Raw genomic sequence first — 16,504 nt, 5'->3', positions numbered from 1 at the left:
ACAGGACAGGACAGGACAGGACAGGACTCGATTCGTTTTGGCAAGAAGGGTAAGAGAAGCGACTTCAGCATTAGATAGCTTGGAATAAACTGACAAAGGGGCAGAGAAAGAGAGGGTTAGAAATAGCAGGAAACATCAGGAGGGAAGGAGAAACAGGTGAGATGATAGAGTGGAGATTAAGGGTAAATGGGAACAGCTGGGACTGATGAGAACGGGGTGATGGTGTAGTGTGAGATGTGGCCACAAGAGGGAGACAGAGAATGAAGGAACCTGGATCATGACACTGGGTGTTACTTGACAAACTGCATATATGTCCTGCTCTTATTTGCCTTATTTTCATGAGTAAGAGCAAAGATGTAGACTCCCCCTTGGAGGAGAAGGCAACATCAGAGGTTTTAGCCTAGAAGGCTAATTACTGAGGTTTTTGCACCTTGCATGCGCTGAAGGATACCCATTAGTGTTGAGTAGGGTGAGCTGAAGTATTATGTGCAATTTGTATCCCCTCTTTAGTTTACCTTCCTCCCAAACTATTGTTGGGTTTTAAAGTAGGGTTTTATGCTCCCCTTTGGTTGAGTACAGTGTAAGGTCTTTCTAATATGATGTTCAAAAAAACTGACAAGTAGAGGTAGTCTGCTGGAGAACAGCCCTCCTTGTTACTAGAGCACTCTAACATGGATGAGTGAATGGAGTCTTTTTTGTATCCACGAAAATTTCTGTGCTCAAACAGGGCATGAGCGCTCTCCCCTAATTGCTCTAGTCATGTCACCTTCATTTTTATAATACAAATTGGTTTAAAGCAGCTTTACAGTGATAATAGGAAATTAACGCAACAAAGATTGTTTTGGCTGTACAGCAGCTCTAGAAGAAAGTAATTGTCCAGCTTAAGTACGTTTTTAATTAATTTATTTCCACTGTAAAAATCATTAGTTATTAACTTACAGGCCACTTACACGACACCGTTTCTAGAAAACTTTTAATGTGTTCTGGCTGTTCATTTACACGACAGCGGCATTTTGGTGGCCTGAGAACTTAAACTTTTGAAAACGATACCAATATCATCTCCGTCTAAACTTCAAAAACGTGAACCTGTGAAAACGGTGATGGCATGCACATGCATATTACGTGTTTAGTCTATAGGTATGCGCGTTTGAATGCGTATGTGCGCGGGTGCATAGTCTTTCATTTCAAAGTGACATTGCCAATTACTTATCTAGCATGTTTAATACAGCGTTTCGAGTTGTTTCCACGAAAAAAAACTTTTGTCGTGAAAAAAAAACTTTGATCATGTCGATGAGGCCATCGCAGGGGAGTCCAGCTGACACGGTCTCTACTGACACTTCAGGGCTGCGTTGTGGTTGTGTCTAGATGCAGGTCCTTCATCTGATCTGGATACAGGTCGGATCCGGCTGAGTATGGTAAACCTCAGGATAAACAGAGAGACTGATATTAGCGTAGATGCCATTCTTCTTATGATGTAACGAGTACATCAGGTGTTATAGGAAGTGTTCTCAGGTCCGACTGACCTAATTTATGCAGCCTAATTATAATTTTACATGATCTGAATTATAGAAGTCTATAATGTGTTATGTGTATGCCAGGTTAAAGAGATGTATTTTTAGTCTAGCTTTGAACTGACACAGAGTGTGTCTGCTTCCCGGACAATGTTAGGAAGACTTTTCCAGAGTTTAGGTGCTAAATTGGAAAAGGATCTACCGCCAGCAGTCGATTTTGATATTCTAGGTATTATCAACTGGCCAGAATTTGAGATTACCATAGATGTGAAGATGTATAATTACTCCAACACTCTAGGACAGGGTTCATCAAATCCAGCCCTGGAGGGCCATTGCCCTTTAGAGTTTAGCTCCAAACACTAATCAAAGAGCAAGCTAATCAAGGTCTTCAGAGTTACTAGAAAATTAGAGGTAGGTGAGTTTGATCAGAGTTGAAGCTATACTCAGCAGGACCGTGGCCATGGATTTGAGGAACCCTACTCTGGGGTATTTAAGTACAGCTGAAGCTCCCTAGGGGTTTAAGTTTGATATTAAGAGTCTTTGGCAAATATATTATGCTGCTCTCATATTTGCATCCCCCCCCCCCCTTGAAGTAGTTGTAATATCGAAGGTCTGATATTCTCCCTTTGGTCGGATACTCCCTAAGGGCTTTTTCAATGTAAAAGAAGCTGACTTATCTGAGCCATTTCTTTTCTTCAAGCTGTACTCTTGGGGCCTTATAAGGCTGATGCCTGTCCTGCAAGGGAGAGAGGAAGGTTGTAAAGGGCAAGTAGAGCATAGTTTTGGGTATCTTCTCCTACTATTGGAAGATATTAGCTCAGGGAGCGACGCCACTATACAATCTATATGAGTCATTTGATGCTCTGACTCCAGCTAAGCAATCTTTAGAGTCAGTTTATGCTATGCCCATTATGTTTGTGCATATTCACAGCTTAAGAGAGGCATCCATTCCCTCAGCATGGCGTATTTGGTATTGGTTCCCCATAGCGTCAATATCAAGACACAGCATTGAAGTTCCACCTTGAAAGGGAATGTGTAGGTTACGTATGTAACCCGGTTCCCTTAGAATTGCAATGCCTAGGGCTTGCCAGCACATCTCCATCAGACAAAAGAGTTTATGACATGTATTACAGGTGCCCTTTTATACTCACGTGTGCTCCGCTTGTGACATCATAGACTGTGGTCAGACAGTGAATCGTCATGTTTGTTAGACGTGCTTCAGACACCGTTGATGCCGTTCCCTTTAGCATCTTGTTCCCCTTCTCATGGAACTGGGTTGCATACCCAGATAGCACACATACGTCTGCAAGATGTCTGTTAAAGATCACTTCATCTGGAAAGCAACTGCTGTTTACTAAAATCTGATAGACATCTTTAACATACATTCTAAATCATTACATCTTAAAGACATTTTCTAAACGTCTATTTGACATCTGACAGGAAACGTCAGATTTGCAGATGAGCAAACACTCTAAAAAATACGTCTTCCAGATGTAAACACGTACATCAAATAGACGTCTCCGTGATGTGCGTGTGTTATCTGGGTACATAACCTAGTTTCCTTTCAATGGTTGAGGGGTACAGAGAAAAATGTCACCCTATTATACCCAGTTCTTTCAGATACTTATTATTATCAAACCTTTAAATGAACTGATTGATGGAAGTAACCCCCATAATTCACACAAAGCGTCATGGGGCATAGAAAGAAGTTGAATACAAGTTGTTTACAGTGAACAGGAACAGGAGATTACTGTAATGTGTCAGCACTGTGTTTTAGATTCTTGATAATGATCTGTGTCTGCGTTCAGATCAGAAGTTAATATTTGCCCCTTGGAATTGATTTCTGTCATGTTTACTTACACAGACTGATCAATGCTTCTCAAAGGTACCATACATTTATTTACATAAAAAAATACAGGCAATATAATGACATAAATAACATTGATGACTGTTGCTCTTGATATTATAAAAAATATAATTAAAGTTGATTAATTGAATACATAAATTGTGTCTGGGGAAACATCACGACACATTCTGCACAGACAAAACAAACTAAGAACAATTATTGGATTAGTTTATTGCTTTTTACGCATTGGAAAATCAAATGGCTATTCAGACTGGGAATAAATTCTATACAGAAAGTGAGCAAACAACGTTCCCCTTCATCACTGAAGCAGTTCACGAGTCTAGCGCGAGGTGCACTCTCTGGAAAACCTCTTCATATTCAATGAATACTGAACTCACAAGATTCAGTCAGTGAGTGTGTGCACTGAACAAAACTCCAGCATTTTTAGTGGATTTCTTTATCACTGATGACTGAATACCTCTGATTGGCCAATGCATTCATAAGCTCAACAGAAATGTGTGTGATTGGTTATAATGCACAATGCTGCAAAGAATCTCATACAGATAAATCTGATGATGGGCAACGTGAGCAGATCTACAGCACTTCTAACACAGCAATAGACACTTCTAATTCATTTTACTTTTTTTTTTTGCACCAAGTCCATTAATGTCTGACTGTCTCTTATATTTGTACACATTAATTGTCTGTAGTGCTATACTGCTGCTTAGGTTCCCAGAATACACTGTGGCATGAGTTTTACTTGCATTAAAATATTTATTTTTAATGCGGGATGATTAGAAAACCTAATAAAAAATTCCACACTAAAATGATTTGACATTGATCAGGAGATGAGATTGAGATTACAGAACAATGCACTGAAAAAAATGATTCGTTGAATTTAATCCATTTTTTATGGTAAGTGGTTGCACACAATCAATTTTAGTTCAACTTAATGCATTTGTTTAAATGTAGCTAAAATCAATTGAATACCATAAAAAAATTATGCTGATTAAATTCAACGAATAATTTTTTTCAGTGTACAATGATAGATGTATTCTCCACACTTTTGTGTAAAAAGCTTAAAATCTCTTCAGTTTTATTGACACAAACAGGGAGAACAGAAACAGAGGGGAAAATGGGGAGGGATTAAACCTAATTTACCATTTACTTCTACAAAGAGAGAAAAAATGTATAATCTGACATTAGGCTCTATAAATCTGTAAAAGTAAAAATGTAAAATAATATATATATTTTTTTTAAGTTCCAACTTGTTGGATCTTTTATAATACAGCTTATCAAAGTGTAGTTGATTGAGGTTAAAGTTATGTTTAATTATTCTTATTTGAATGATTTGACTAAATAATTTGATGAACAAAATGTACATTTAAAAACTACTTTAATTTGCAGCAGAAAATGATATCAAATCTTCAGATAAATGACACACAGAATAACGCCATGGCACATTAAAGGGGTCACAGTATCCCGGTCTCTTCTGCACTGTTAGTCTGATCCCGATCTCTGTGTGTTTCAGCCTCTGAGAACAAGAGTGTGGTTTATGCCAGCAGCACCATCCATTTGCTGGACGAGAGAGAGTCGCCCATCGCTGCAGGTACAGCACTCACGCTAACCTCACGCTAACGCTAACCTCGCATCCACATCACTGCTTATCTGTCGGTTGCTCGTGTTTCTGTGCAGTGCGAGTGTTCACGAATGAGGGAGATTGTGAGAAGGAGGGTTTAGACATGTGAGCAGAAAGAGAGACGCTACACAAATGAAGGGAAATAGAATAACGCTGAAAGAAAGATGTCTGTTTGAACATAAGCCTGGAGGAGCACTACACACACACACACACACACACACACACACACACACACACACACACACACACACACACACACACACACACTCATCCACAAGTGATTCATGTTATAACTGACAGAGAAATGAAGTAGAACAGACAGATTTTCACCCTCTACTGCTCATGATTCAGTGTTTTGCTGGAGCAGACACACACACACACACACACACACACACACACACACACACACACACACATACACGATTACATGTTCTATATAGTATTTCATGCTGTTTATTTTATATATTTTAAATTCTATGTATCTTATACTTTATTCTTATGCTGCAAAGCTAATCTCTAATAAATATTAATGTAACATAGAAATATTACAACATCTTTCCACACGAGCACAAACACACACGTTACCACAGATATTAGATGAAATGAACGTTCTGGCTCAGTGAGTGTTGATTGGTTGGATTTGAACAGAATAATAATTGAAAGCACATGTTGTAAATTCTCAGTTTCACGTGTTCATGGTCACACACACACACACACACACACACACACTGATGCGGCCTGACATGCTGATGACAGAACGCTCTTGTGGAACTGGGACATTTGCATGCGTGTGTGTGTGTGTCCTCGATGTGCTTAAAGGCCACTTTACAGGATTGCCACCTATTATCAAAACTGATTTCACTTGCTTGACATTAAATTAATATTTATTCAGATTCTGCTGGTTTGTGGGTATGGTGTGCAAATGTGCCACTTTCCCTTCACTAGTTCATTTTAATGGTCCTACGCAGTGACTGAGGGTTTCTAAAGTATGAATATTCAATGTACTCTCCGTTTAAAAACATGTATTATCATAAAAACGGTTTTCTGATCATATAAAAGAGTGAGCACAAGCATGTATATCACACACTGCAGGACATGTCGGCTTTCCCAACGTATATCATGTCAACTAACCAATTATTGCTCGGCTATGTGTGCTGATGTTATATAATATACATCAACCCTTCATATGCAAGTTCAGATCATCTTGGATATTCCAGCATTTCCCAAGAGCTCAGAATCTCTTTAGGTTTGTACCTGAATATTTACATACACAATATTTATATAACACATTAAGACACTGATATTAGGATCTGCCTACATGACCGTATTAATAACTGATAAGGCAATACATTTAATAAATTATGCAGAAGACTGTAAATTAAACTGGTATAGTTTGTGTGTAAATAATCTGTGCCATCACTGTTTGCCTCAGCTATTAAACAACCCAAAGTCGACTCCTATATTTAACATAAAGAATTTAAACACTTATTTTAACAGCATGTATAGATGTGTGATGTATAGATGTGTGATGTATAGATGTGTGATGTATAGATGTGTGATGTATAGGTGTGTGATGCATAGAAGTGTGATGTATAGATGTATAGATGTGTGATGTATAGATGTATAGTTGTGTGATGTATAGATGTGTGATGTATAGAAGTGTGATGTATAGAAGTGTGATGTATAGATGTGTGATGTATAGTGGTGTGATGTATATAGACGTGTGATGTATAGTGGTGTGATGTATAGACGTGTGATGTATAGAAGTGTGATGTATAGTTGTGTGATGTATAGATGTATAGTTGTGTGATGTATAGATGTGTGATGTATAGAAGTGTGATGTATAGATGTGTGATGTATAGTGGTGTGATGTATAGACGTGTGATGTATAGAAGTGTGATGTATAGTGGTGTGATGTATAGAAGTGTGATGTATAGTGGTGTGATGTATAGACGTGTGATGTATAGTGGTGTGATGTATAGTGGTGTGATGCATAGAAGTGTGATGTATAGTTGTGTGATGTATAGATGTATAGATATGTGATGTATAGATGTGTGATGTATAGATGTGTGATGTATAGAGGTGTGATGTATAGTGGTGTGATGCATAGAAGTGTGATGTATAGTTGTGTGATGTGTGATGTATAGATGTGTGATGTATAGATGTGTGATGTATAGAGGTGTGATGTATAGTGGTGTGATGTATAGTGGTGTGATGTATAGTGGTGTGATGCATAGAAGTGTGATGTATAGTTGTGTGATGTATAGAAGTGTGATGTATAGATGTGTGATGTATAGATGTGTGATGTATAGTGGTGTGATGTATATAGACGTGTGATGTATAGACGTGTGATGTATAGACGTGTGATGTATAGACGTGTGATGTATAGTGGTGTGATGTATAGACGTGTGATGTATAGACGTGTGATGTATAGACGTGTGATGTATAGACGTGTGATGTATAGACGTGTGATGTATAGTGGTGTGATGTATAGTGGTGTGATGTATAGAGGAGTGATGTATAGACGTGTGATGTATAGACGTGTGATGTATAGACGTGTGATGTATAGACGTGTGATGTATAGACGTGTGATGTATAGTGGTGTGATGTATAGTGGTGTGATGTATAGAGGAGTGATGTATAGACGTGTGATGTATAGACGTGTGATGTATAGACGTGTGATGTATAGACGTGTGATGTATAGATGTGTGATGTATAGTGGTGTGATGTATAGTGGTGTGATGTATAGAGGAGTGATGTATAGACGTGTGATGTATAGACGTGTGATGTATAGACGTGTGATGTATAGTGGTGTGATGTATAGTGGTGTGATGTATAGAGGAGTGATGTATAGACGTGTGATGTATAGACGTGTGATGTATAGACGTTTGATGTATAGACGTTTGATGTATAGTGGTGTGATGTATAGACGTGTGATGTATAGACGTGTGATGTATAGTGGTGTGATGTATAGTGGTGTGATGTATAGAGGAGTGATGTATAGACGTGTGATGTATAGACGTGTGATGTATAGACGTGTGATGTATAGACGTGTGATGTATAGTGGTGTGATGTATAGTGGTGTGATGTATAGACGTGTGATGTATAGACGTGTGATGTATAGACGTGTGATGTATAGACGTGTGATGTATAGACGTGTGATGTATAGTGGTGTGATGTATAGTGGTGTGATGTATAGACGTGTGATGTATAGACGTGTGATGTATAGACGTGTGATGTATAGACGTGTGATGTATAGACGTGTGATGTATAGACGTGTGATGTATAGACGTGTGATGTATAGATGTGTTCACATAAATCTTTGGCCTAACTAAAGCTCTGAGGAATTGACAATATTCATTACAGTGTAAACCGCAGAGGTACTGATACTGAGACTGACAGAACAACTCTTCATTTTGAACATTACAATAGATACCAGAGACCGTACAAGCAGAGGGAAACGGACCACATGTAGAGAACTGATGGGCTTCATTACGCCGCTCACTACGACAGTGTTTCTTTCCTCCAGGGTGTTGGTGGTCAGTTTACAGAACTAAGGTTAGGTTAGGGTTAGTAATCTATGACAGAACTAATCACAACCTAGATGTTTCAACTAGTCCATGGGTCAGTAACCTATGGTACACGTGACAATAGCTTTGAGCTATAATGCAATAAACCTCGACTAAGATATTCGACTGAGTATACCCAGAAAGCAATTTTTCATTTAAAAGCCGTCCAAACAGGTCTAGGCTAAAACTAGGCAAAACTTGGGCTGTCAGTGAATATGTAATAGACGTCTAACCAGAGCCCAAGAACAGACGAGTCATCTATGAGATATGTAAAAAAAAAAAAAAAAAAAAAACGTGTTGTAATCACTGTTGACTTTAAGTCTCAAGTTATTTTGGCAATAATGACATGCAACCAAATTCAAGGTTATTTTGACCAGAAGTGTGTTACTCACAGCCGGACTATATCGGGTCTATAGTTAACCGAGATGAAATTTTATGGAAAATTACTTCAGAGATATTTAAAGTTCAGCACTATTTCTGTTAATACGCAAATAAGCAAGTTTGTGATTGATCAAGTAATGTTTGATCATCAGGTTTCAATGGTAAAGTGTGTTAATCTTTCAATTAAGCCGTTATGAACTTTTAATATGTTTATGTGTCTGTCACGTTTTTCAAAGGTTGCCGACCCCTGAAAATGAAAAAGAACCAAAAACCGTGTGACGGGAAAGCGTGTGAATCTGCTGTGGCGTCTGTGAAGGGCTGTGAAGGGCTATAGTATTGTTGCACAATTAAAAGCGTTATTCACTGCTGGCAAGAAGGGCTTTTAATGAAACGTGGTTGGCTATGCAGTTGAAATGAGTATTTTAAACTGGTTCTACATGACTAAAGAAAATTGTGGCGTTCCCTTTCACCAAAAACTTCTGGAAACTTCAGAACCCATAATACACTGGGGGAAATATAAGCTGGCGTCAGGCGAATAACTGGGGATATCTGAGTGCGGGTAACATGGAGAAAAAGCACACACTGTTCATTTACGTACACTACACACACTGCACAACACAGAGCTTAAACAGCTTGACATGTAGTCTCGTAATGTATGTTCGCTTGGATTGACGAAGAGCCGACTGCCGTTTCGCCAGGAGTATCACCTATTGTTTTTACTCTAGAAATGTGCATGTGTGTTTGCCTGGAAACACAGCTCTACTAGCCTGATTGAAGCTAAAGGAGAAGCATATGCTATCTTGATCAACCGTCTTTCCCCTTTAGGTAGGAGCTGTATTTGCATGTCTAGAAAAATAGCTGCCCGTGGACATCGCCAGTGCGGCTGCCAAGTGCACTGACTCGCCTCGAAGGAACTGAGATACACAACTGTGTGTGGATACTGTGAGTGTATCCTCGATGTGTGTTTGTGCTTCATGTTCATTATCTTCGCATCACTCCAGCGGTTCCTTCTTCTCCTCTCTTTCAATGTTTTTCCGCTCTTCTACCACACTCGCTTCTTTGGCTTTCTGCTTCAGCTCTCTTTGATACTTGGCGTTGATCGCAGCATACGCACATCCGTACACGGCTGCCGCCAACATCATCAGACACACGATGCCACACACCACTCCTGTGATGACCACGGTGGCGATGGCATGCCGGTAGTTGGCCGGCCGGGGTCTCTGCTTGGGCTCACACTCGGGGAGAATGCCCTCTCCCGGCGGGCTGAAGTCGCTCCCGGATGGAGCTCGAGGGCTCGGGTGGAGCTGTCCGCTGAGCATGCGGTGCTTGCCGTCCAGGTAGTGGATGTTGGCGAACAGGTAGCTGTAGCTGGTGATCATGCAGGAGTGGAAAAGCTCATAGGGAATGTGCCGGAGGTCTCGCTCCAGCATGAGCTGAGGCTGGATGCACATGATGCTGTCCACCACTCCGCCTGAGAAGAAAAAGAGATGATAATGGTGGAGAATGCAGGTCATCTTCACTACATGTGAAGCTCAGGGCTGCTAGGCAGAGCTAAGCCTCCTGTGAGGAGCGAGCCGTGAGCTATCGACACCGAACAACACAGTGTAGGTTGCCTGAGGGAAATTTTCCCTGTAATATATTCATGTTGAAAATTTGTCGTGAGCCAATAAATACATACATGATTTGATTATGTGTGATGCTTGTTTTATAGTGAAAAGGTTTATTTGTAGAATCATTGCCAGTGTTAAATATATTAATTATATAAATATATAGAGCTCTGCTTATTGCATAATTTTCCCCCCAATTATTTTAATGACTGAAGATATAAATGTTTGTGCGTCATTTTGTGTGATTAGTATTTTGCCCTGCCGAATGCCAACCAGGGTTGGATATTAAAGCTGCTCTCAGCGATGCTGGGTGACGTCACTTCTTGTTGACGTTCGAAATATTGTCAAACAAAACGGAGGCTAGCTCGACCCTCCCCCCTCCTCATCCCGTCCCTCCCTCCTCCTCATCCCGTCCCCATCCCCTCCCCCTCCCTCCCGTGCTTCCTGAAACAGTCATGAACCATTTAGAAAAAACAAACTGGTTTCCCCGTCCTATCCAGCAGAAACAGAGCCTCCTGAATGTCGGATTGGAAGCGCTTCTGCCGGCGGAGTTCTCGCCACCTTTTGAACGCTTTTCCGATGTAAATTTATTTTCCTTTTCCCTAATCTTTGTTATTTGTTCATCGGAACGTCGTCTCTTTGGTCGTGTGTCGGCCATATCAAAAGAGAATATAATCAAGAGAATATAATTCTAACGTTAGTCGTTCTCTAGGACATCTCTCCTCTAGTTAACTTCCCTCTTCATGCTTCTCTCTCCTCGCCCCCCACACCCCCGTTCATGTGCACGTGCACTAACCCCCCACCTTCATCCCCAAATCATTCTTTTCGGTGATTGGCTGGAACACTGTTTGTTATGTTTTCGTGGTCCAGGCTGGGCCAGTCTGTTTCTCTTGCCGTTTGTGGAGCCTGGGCTGTCTACAGAGACCGCGTGTCTTTACAGTGTGTTCAGGGGACAGGCAGGTGTTCAGGTTTTTTTTTGGCCTAAAAAATGCGTGACATCGCTTAGAGTAGCTTTAATGGAGGCTTGAGCCAAGCAAAAAGAACAAAAATGCCCCCAAAATTCAAGATAAGGGTTCAAATGGAGGGATTATTGCCATAATTTTGCTGCCGTACCCAGATGTTAAATGTTATAATTTATATACTTAGTTTTATAATTTATACATTTATGTTGGCTATTACATTGAACATTATGCAATTTCTGTGTAAATCATGTATACGCTACCGTAGAGCAGCATGAAATATACTGTGTAAATTAATAATTTACTCTTAAACTGTGAGAAATTCTTAACCATAAATCTGAGGTTGATATCTTAAAAAATGAGCTTTCAGTAAGATTTTGATTAGGCGCAGTACCAAACATTTCCACTAGATGAAGTTTGCTTCCCATTCGTTTCCAATGCGCTAATTTTTGAACATGAGGAATACAAGTATCTCTATTTTTTCAGGACCATTGAACCTTTTTGAATCATGTCAATGATATTTTTTTTGTGTTCACGTAGCAAGTGCTAAAACCTTTGCCAAGCTTTGTAAATACGTAAAAAATTTACCGAACAGCACCAGAGGGTTAAATTGGTCGATTGGTTAAGTATTTTACTTAAAAGACAAGATACTCTTAATAAAGTAATTATAAAAACTGCCCTTACAAAGGTTAACAAAAATGTCCCTGGAAATCAGTTCCAGGGGCAAATATTAACCCTTAAGTTAATTTCTGCCCCTAATATGTACACAATAAATAAGTGCAAAACTCGGACAGGGTGATCAGGACTCTGATGTGAAGCAGCTTCAGGGTGTCCAAAGGCCAAAAGTACAAAACTCATAACTGACTTGATGAAAATAAAAATACATATAGGCTTTTTCTTACTGAGTAACATAAACAAACCATGTTCAGCAAAAATAAGTAAATAAATGAGTAAATAAACTGCAGGTCACCCCATGATCTGGCTAGCAATAGCCGTTCAAAAGAGACACGATGCAAGACTGATGCAAAAACTTGTTCCATGGTCTGTTGACTAAAGGGCAAATCCATGAAGCTCTAACAGGTGTGGCTCAAATCCGGAGCAGCTGCATTAAATCTGTGTGTCAGATGATCTGCCCAATCCAGTTGTGAGATACGCAAAGCGATCAACTCATCCACACCTACCTAAAAAAGAGTTGCTCTGGCTCAGTGCAAAACAGGGCGCATAACATTAGCTTTATTTTCTGTGATAGAAAAATCACTAATTATTCTGACTTTTTAGCGTGGGTTGACAATTTAGGGTGGACTAATATTAGCTGAAAAATGTTGCACAATGTAGAAAGATTCGTACCTGAATTCATTTCAGAGACGGGACATTTAGCTATGTATGATTGTTTTTGTTTTGTTATTTTAAATGAAGACTCTATTGTAGATTTGAAGGTTTTGTTACCTTTGAAAGCAAACATCTCCAACCATAGTTTGAGTCCTATCAGATGACAGTCACATCTCCAAGGATTGCCCTTCAGTTGCAGAACTTTCAGATTTCCCAGAGCCTCCAGGTGTATACGGTCCAGCTTAGTTAGCCGATTGTAATGGAGAGACAGATGGGTAAGATAGTGGAAACTATCGGCAAGAGCTCCAGGTAGACCACCGATGGTGTTATAGGACAGGTCCAATATGGTCAGATTTCTTACTGAAACCAGAAGACGCCGGTCCAGTTCCCGGATGGAGTTATTGGCCAGGCTGAGGACCTTCAGGCTTCTGAGTCCCAGAAGGGCGCTGGTAGAAAGCATTGTGATTGAGTTGTTGGCCAGGTCCAGAATTTGAAGTTGTGGCGTCTCTCGAAAGGACATGGAGCCCAGGCCTCGGAGACGGTTGTTTTGGAGATACAGCTCCAGGGTGTCTTGATTGAGTTGACGTGGAACATCATAAAGTCCTCGTCCCCGGCAGTCCACCACTTTGGTGTGAGTGTCACACAAGCACTCCTTGGGGCAAGAGGAGACAGTCTGGAGTAATAACAGGCTGGATAATGCAAAGACCACACCTGAAGACATAGAGAAATGGACTGAGTTACCATTGCATTCATTTGGCCTTGATTCTCAAGGCCTTGATTCACAATCATCATAGATAAACCAGTCAAAAGTAGTCTCTAACAATTCAAATTAAAAAACGAAATGACCCTATGCTTTCTGCTACCCATTGTTCTTTATATAGTTAGTAACCTACAGTGCACTATGTAGTCTGGTTTGAAGCACTAGTAATCTGGATTTGGTCATCTATGATATATTTAAAGTTGGATATATACTGTAGTACGTCCAGCTTTACCTGCATGCATGCCCTCACGTAAAACAATATATAATATATAGCAAAGTTTGGCTTTGTGATTGTTTATATCATTGCAAAATGTAAACTATATTATTGCACAGCTCTATATATAAAGTATCATATATAAGTATATCCAGCTTTACCGCATACATGCAGTGTATCTCAACTGCTTTATTGTTTATTTCACTGCAAAATTAAATGATATTTTAGACATGGATAATATGTGATTGCAAGTCATAACAGGTCAAGGGTAAGAGCAAGGTTTATTTATAAAGCACATTCACAACAACACGAATGCTGTCCAATGTGCTGCACATCAGACATAATGCAAAATATAACCAAACAATAAAATAATAACATAACTCAGATAGTTTTCATTCTAGATTATTTTCTCATTGAGAGACTGGTTAGTGACGGTAGACTTGAATGATGCATCCAGTCCAGTCAGAAGGAGTCTTCCTTTAGGATAGAGCTGAATTTGGTCACAATGACAGCTTCGCTTCTCAGGCGAGCACAGTCTGGGTGTTTTTGCCAGTGTTTCAGTCAAACTTTAGGTTGACGCGTTGTCTTTTTCAGTGCCTCTTTCAGTGCCTACTCCCCGTTACTTGTACCACATGAGACCCACATGACTTCAATATCCCTCGTTTTATGTGGCACAGTGTAACTGTGGTTAGAGTTTGAGGGCAGAAACTGTTTTAACAAGAGGAGTTTGCCTTGCTTCAAGTGTTCCAGTGCAGAGTTGACATGACAGATGCGTCTTTGACAAGCTTAGGGTCCCAAGCGACTGACATTGAGGCATAAGCCTCATGGCACATACATTGCCTGGAACTTTTGGCTATGTTCTTTGGCCTCAAGGCTTTTCACGCAGGGATTTCACATATTGACCAAGCGGCAACCTTCATCTCTCTCTTGAATCCAACACTGAAGTGACTTAAACTGCATTTCATCCACTGGCCACTAGAGACCGGCTGCAGAAGAGAGTCAATTCCATAGACCCACATGTTAAAATGCTAAACTTTACAGCAGAAAAAAACATGTTTACACCCTGGTACTAAAAGTGGTTTTGGTCTATATCGCTAATTTGGTCCTTCATGAAAACTGTGAGGGGGGTGAATTATTTCATAACTCCGTTTAAATTATATTAAGCTTTAAAGTTCTGCATAATTAAGGGCGTGGCCACTTTAGTGACAGGTGGCCTGCGCTGATGTCACTGCTAGCCGTTTGTCTGCTGTCTGTTAGCGTCACGTCACCTCAGCTAATCCGCCTCGCTGCACATTTTCGTTTATCCGGGAGTGACGCGCGGCCAAGATGGCGACGGCCGGCTCTGCCCACTTTGGGCTTCAGAAATGCTCTTCAGAAACACTACGAGTGACTCACGGACACTACGCCCATACTTTTCTACAGTCTATGATACTGACATGGGCTGATATAGCCAGGCGCCAGGCACCAGTCATTGGGAGGTGTGGTGTGTGCCGGGAATGGAGGCTCCATCTTCATCCCAATCTTACCTGGCAGTCGAAGTCACAGGGGTGCATGTGTGTATTCATTCCTCTGATCTATATATATATATGGCTGTATTGCTCATAGAATTCTCAACTCCCAGCAGACAGTCAAGTGTTCGAGCAGCCATATTGCTATTCCCAACTGAAAGAGGGCAACAAAGAATAAATCTTGTTGATTGCGCAGATGTGGCCCAATCTGCTGTAGTCTCCAAACTTGGTAACCCTACTGAACCTGCTCTTGTAGGGATGATGAGGTGTAGCTCCTGAATGGCTCACAATTGAGAGTCCCTCTGTAATCTCCACAATGGCGCATGCACAGATCTCCCGTTTCATCAAGAGTGTTCAGAAACAGATCTATCTATATCCAGTCTATGTTGAGGCAGTAGCAGCTGGTCATAAGGCTATGCTAATTTCGACCAGCACACTTCCCAGTTGGACTGTAGATCCCACACAGAAAGGGCAATGGTCCAACCAGCTATTAGCTTGTTATAGAGTCTGCTCAAAGTGATTGGATGATTTCAAACAAAGTCTTGTTGGGTTGTGAAGGCCTTTGATTCCTCGAGGCAAACTCCACGAGAAGTATGGAGCGCTTCGGCTCGTCTAAATGTGTGTCCTTGGAAGACATTTGTTTGGCCCTCCTATGCTTTTGCCAGAGTTCTCTCTCTGGATGTTTCCTCCCCGAGCTTCATGAGTTCTTTATCTGAGAAAGGATTGTTTCAATGCACTACATATGTAAGTTACATACTGTAGACTATCCTTTAATTAACACTATAGGGATGTTACATCGTTACGCTGCAGAGCTGCATCTGAAGTGGCTTTTAAATGCATTTTCTCTGAGTTTTTAATGCCAATTACAAGTGCATAAATAATGTTTTGAGATTAATGATGAAAAAAATGAATATAGAAATACGAAATGTTGGAAAAATTCAGATGACAGACTTTGGCATCAGTGCTGATACTCCATATTTTGCAGAAGAACATTGCTGGGATGTAAGACATCTGAGTCCGTGTTTCTCCAGCACTCCAGCAAGACGACGGTGGACGGTCTGCTCTGTCTGCGCACTTTAATATTGGGTTTTCTGCCCTTCTTCCACAGATAGAAGCAGTGTTTGGACTGGATTTGTTTTCTAACCTGAAGGGTTGCTAAATTAAAGGCACAGACGTCAGAC

At 40.4% G+C, this 16,504-nt stretch overlaps 2 protein-coding genes across 3 annotated transcripts in view; one reads left to right on the top strand and one right to left on the bottom strand.

The window, feature by feature from the left end:
- The window catches only part of cacna2d3a (calcium channel, voltage-dependent, alpha 2/delta subunit 3a), a 152,512-nt gene that overhangs the window by 109,963 nt on the left and 26,045 nt on the right, over positions 1-16,504 (top strand). The window contains exon 26 of the mRNA XM_082187438.1: positions 4,889-4,966. Within this exon, the coding sequence (XP_082043564.1) occupies positions 4,889-4,966 (78 nt within the window). The remainder of the gene's footprint in view (positions 1-4,888; positions 4,967-16,504) is intronic.
- The window catches only part of lrtm1 (leucine rich repeats and transmembrane domains 1), a gene marked incomplete at its 5' end in the record, with an annotated part of 9,303 nt that continues 987 nt past the window's right edge, over positions 8,189-16,504 (bottom strand). Inside the window, 2 exons of one of the 2 annotated variants that reach the window (XM_082187414.1) lie at positions 8,189-10,417; positions 12,959-13,552. In XM_082187414.1, coding sequence (XP_082043540.1) covers positions 9,939-10,417; positions 12,959-13,552 — 1,073 coding nt within the window. In that variant the 3' untranslated portion in view covers positions 8,189-9,938. Of the gene's footprint in view, positions 10,418-12,958; positions 13,563-16,504 lie in introns of those variants that run through there. The other variant, XM_082187413.1, reaches the window with a different exon arrangement.

This window comes from Leuciscus leuciscus (genome assembly GCF_965113295.1).
Source record: "Leuciscus leuciscus genome assembly, chromosome: 13".
NCBI lineage: Eukaryota > Metazoa > Chordata > Actinopteri > Cypriniformes > Leuciscidae > Leuciscus > Leuciscus leuciscus.
The sequence above is the reverse complement of the archived record's forward strand: the minus strand, read 5'-3'. Positions and strand labels throughout refer to the sequence as shown.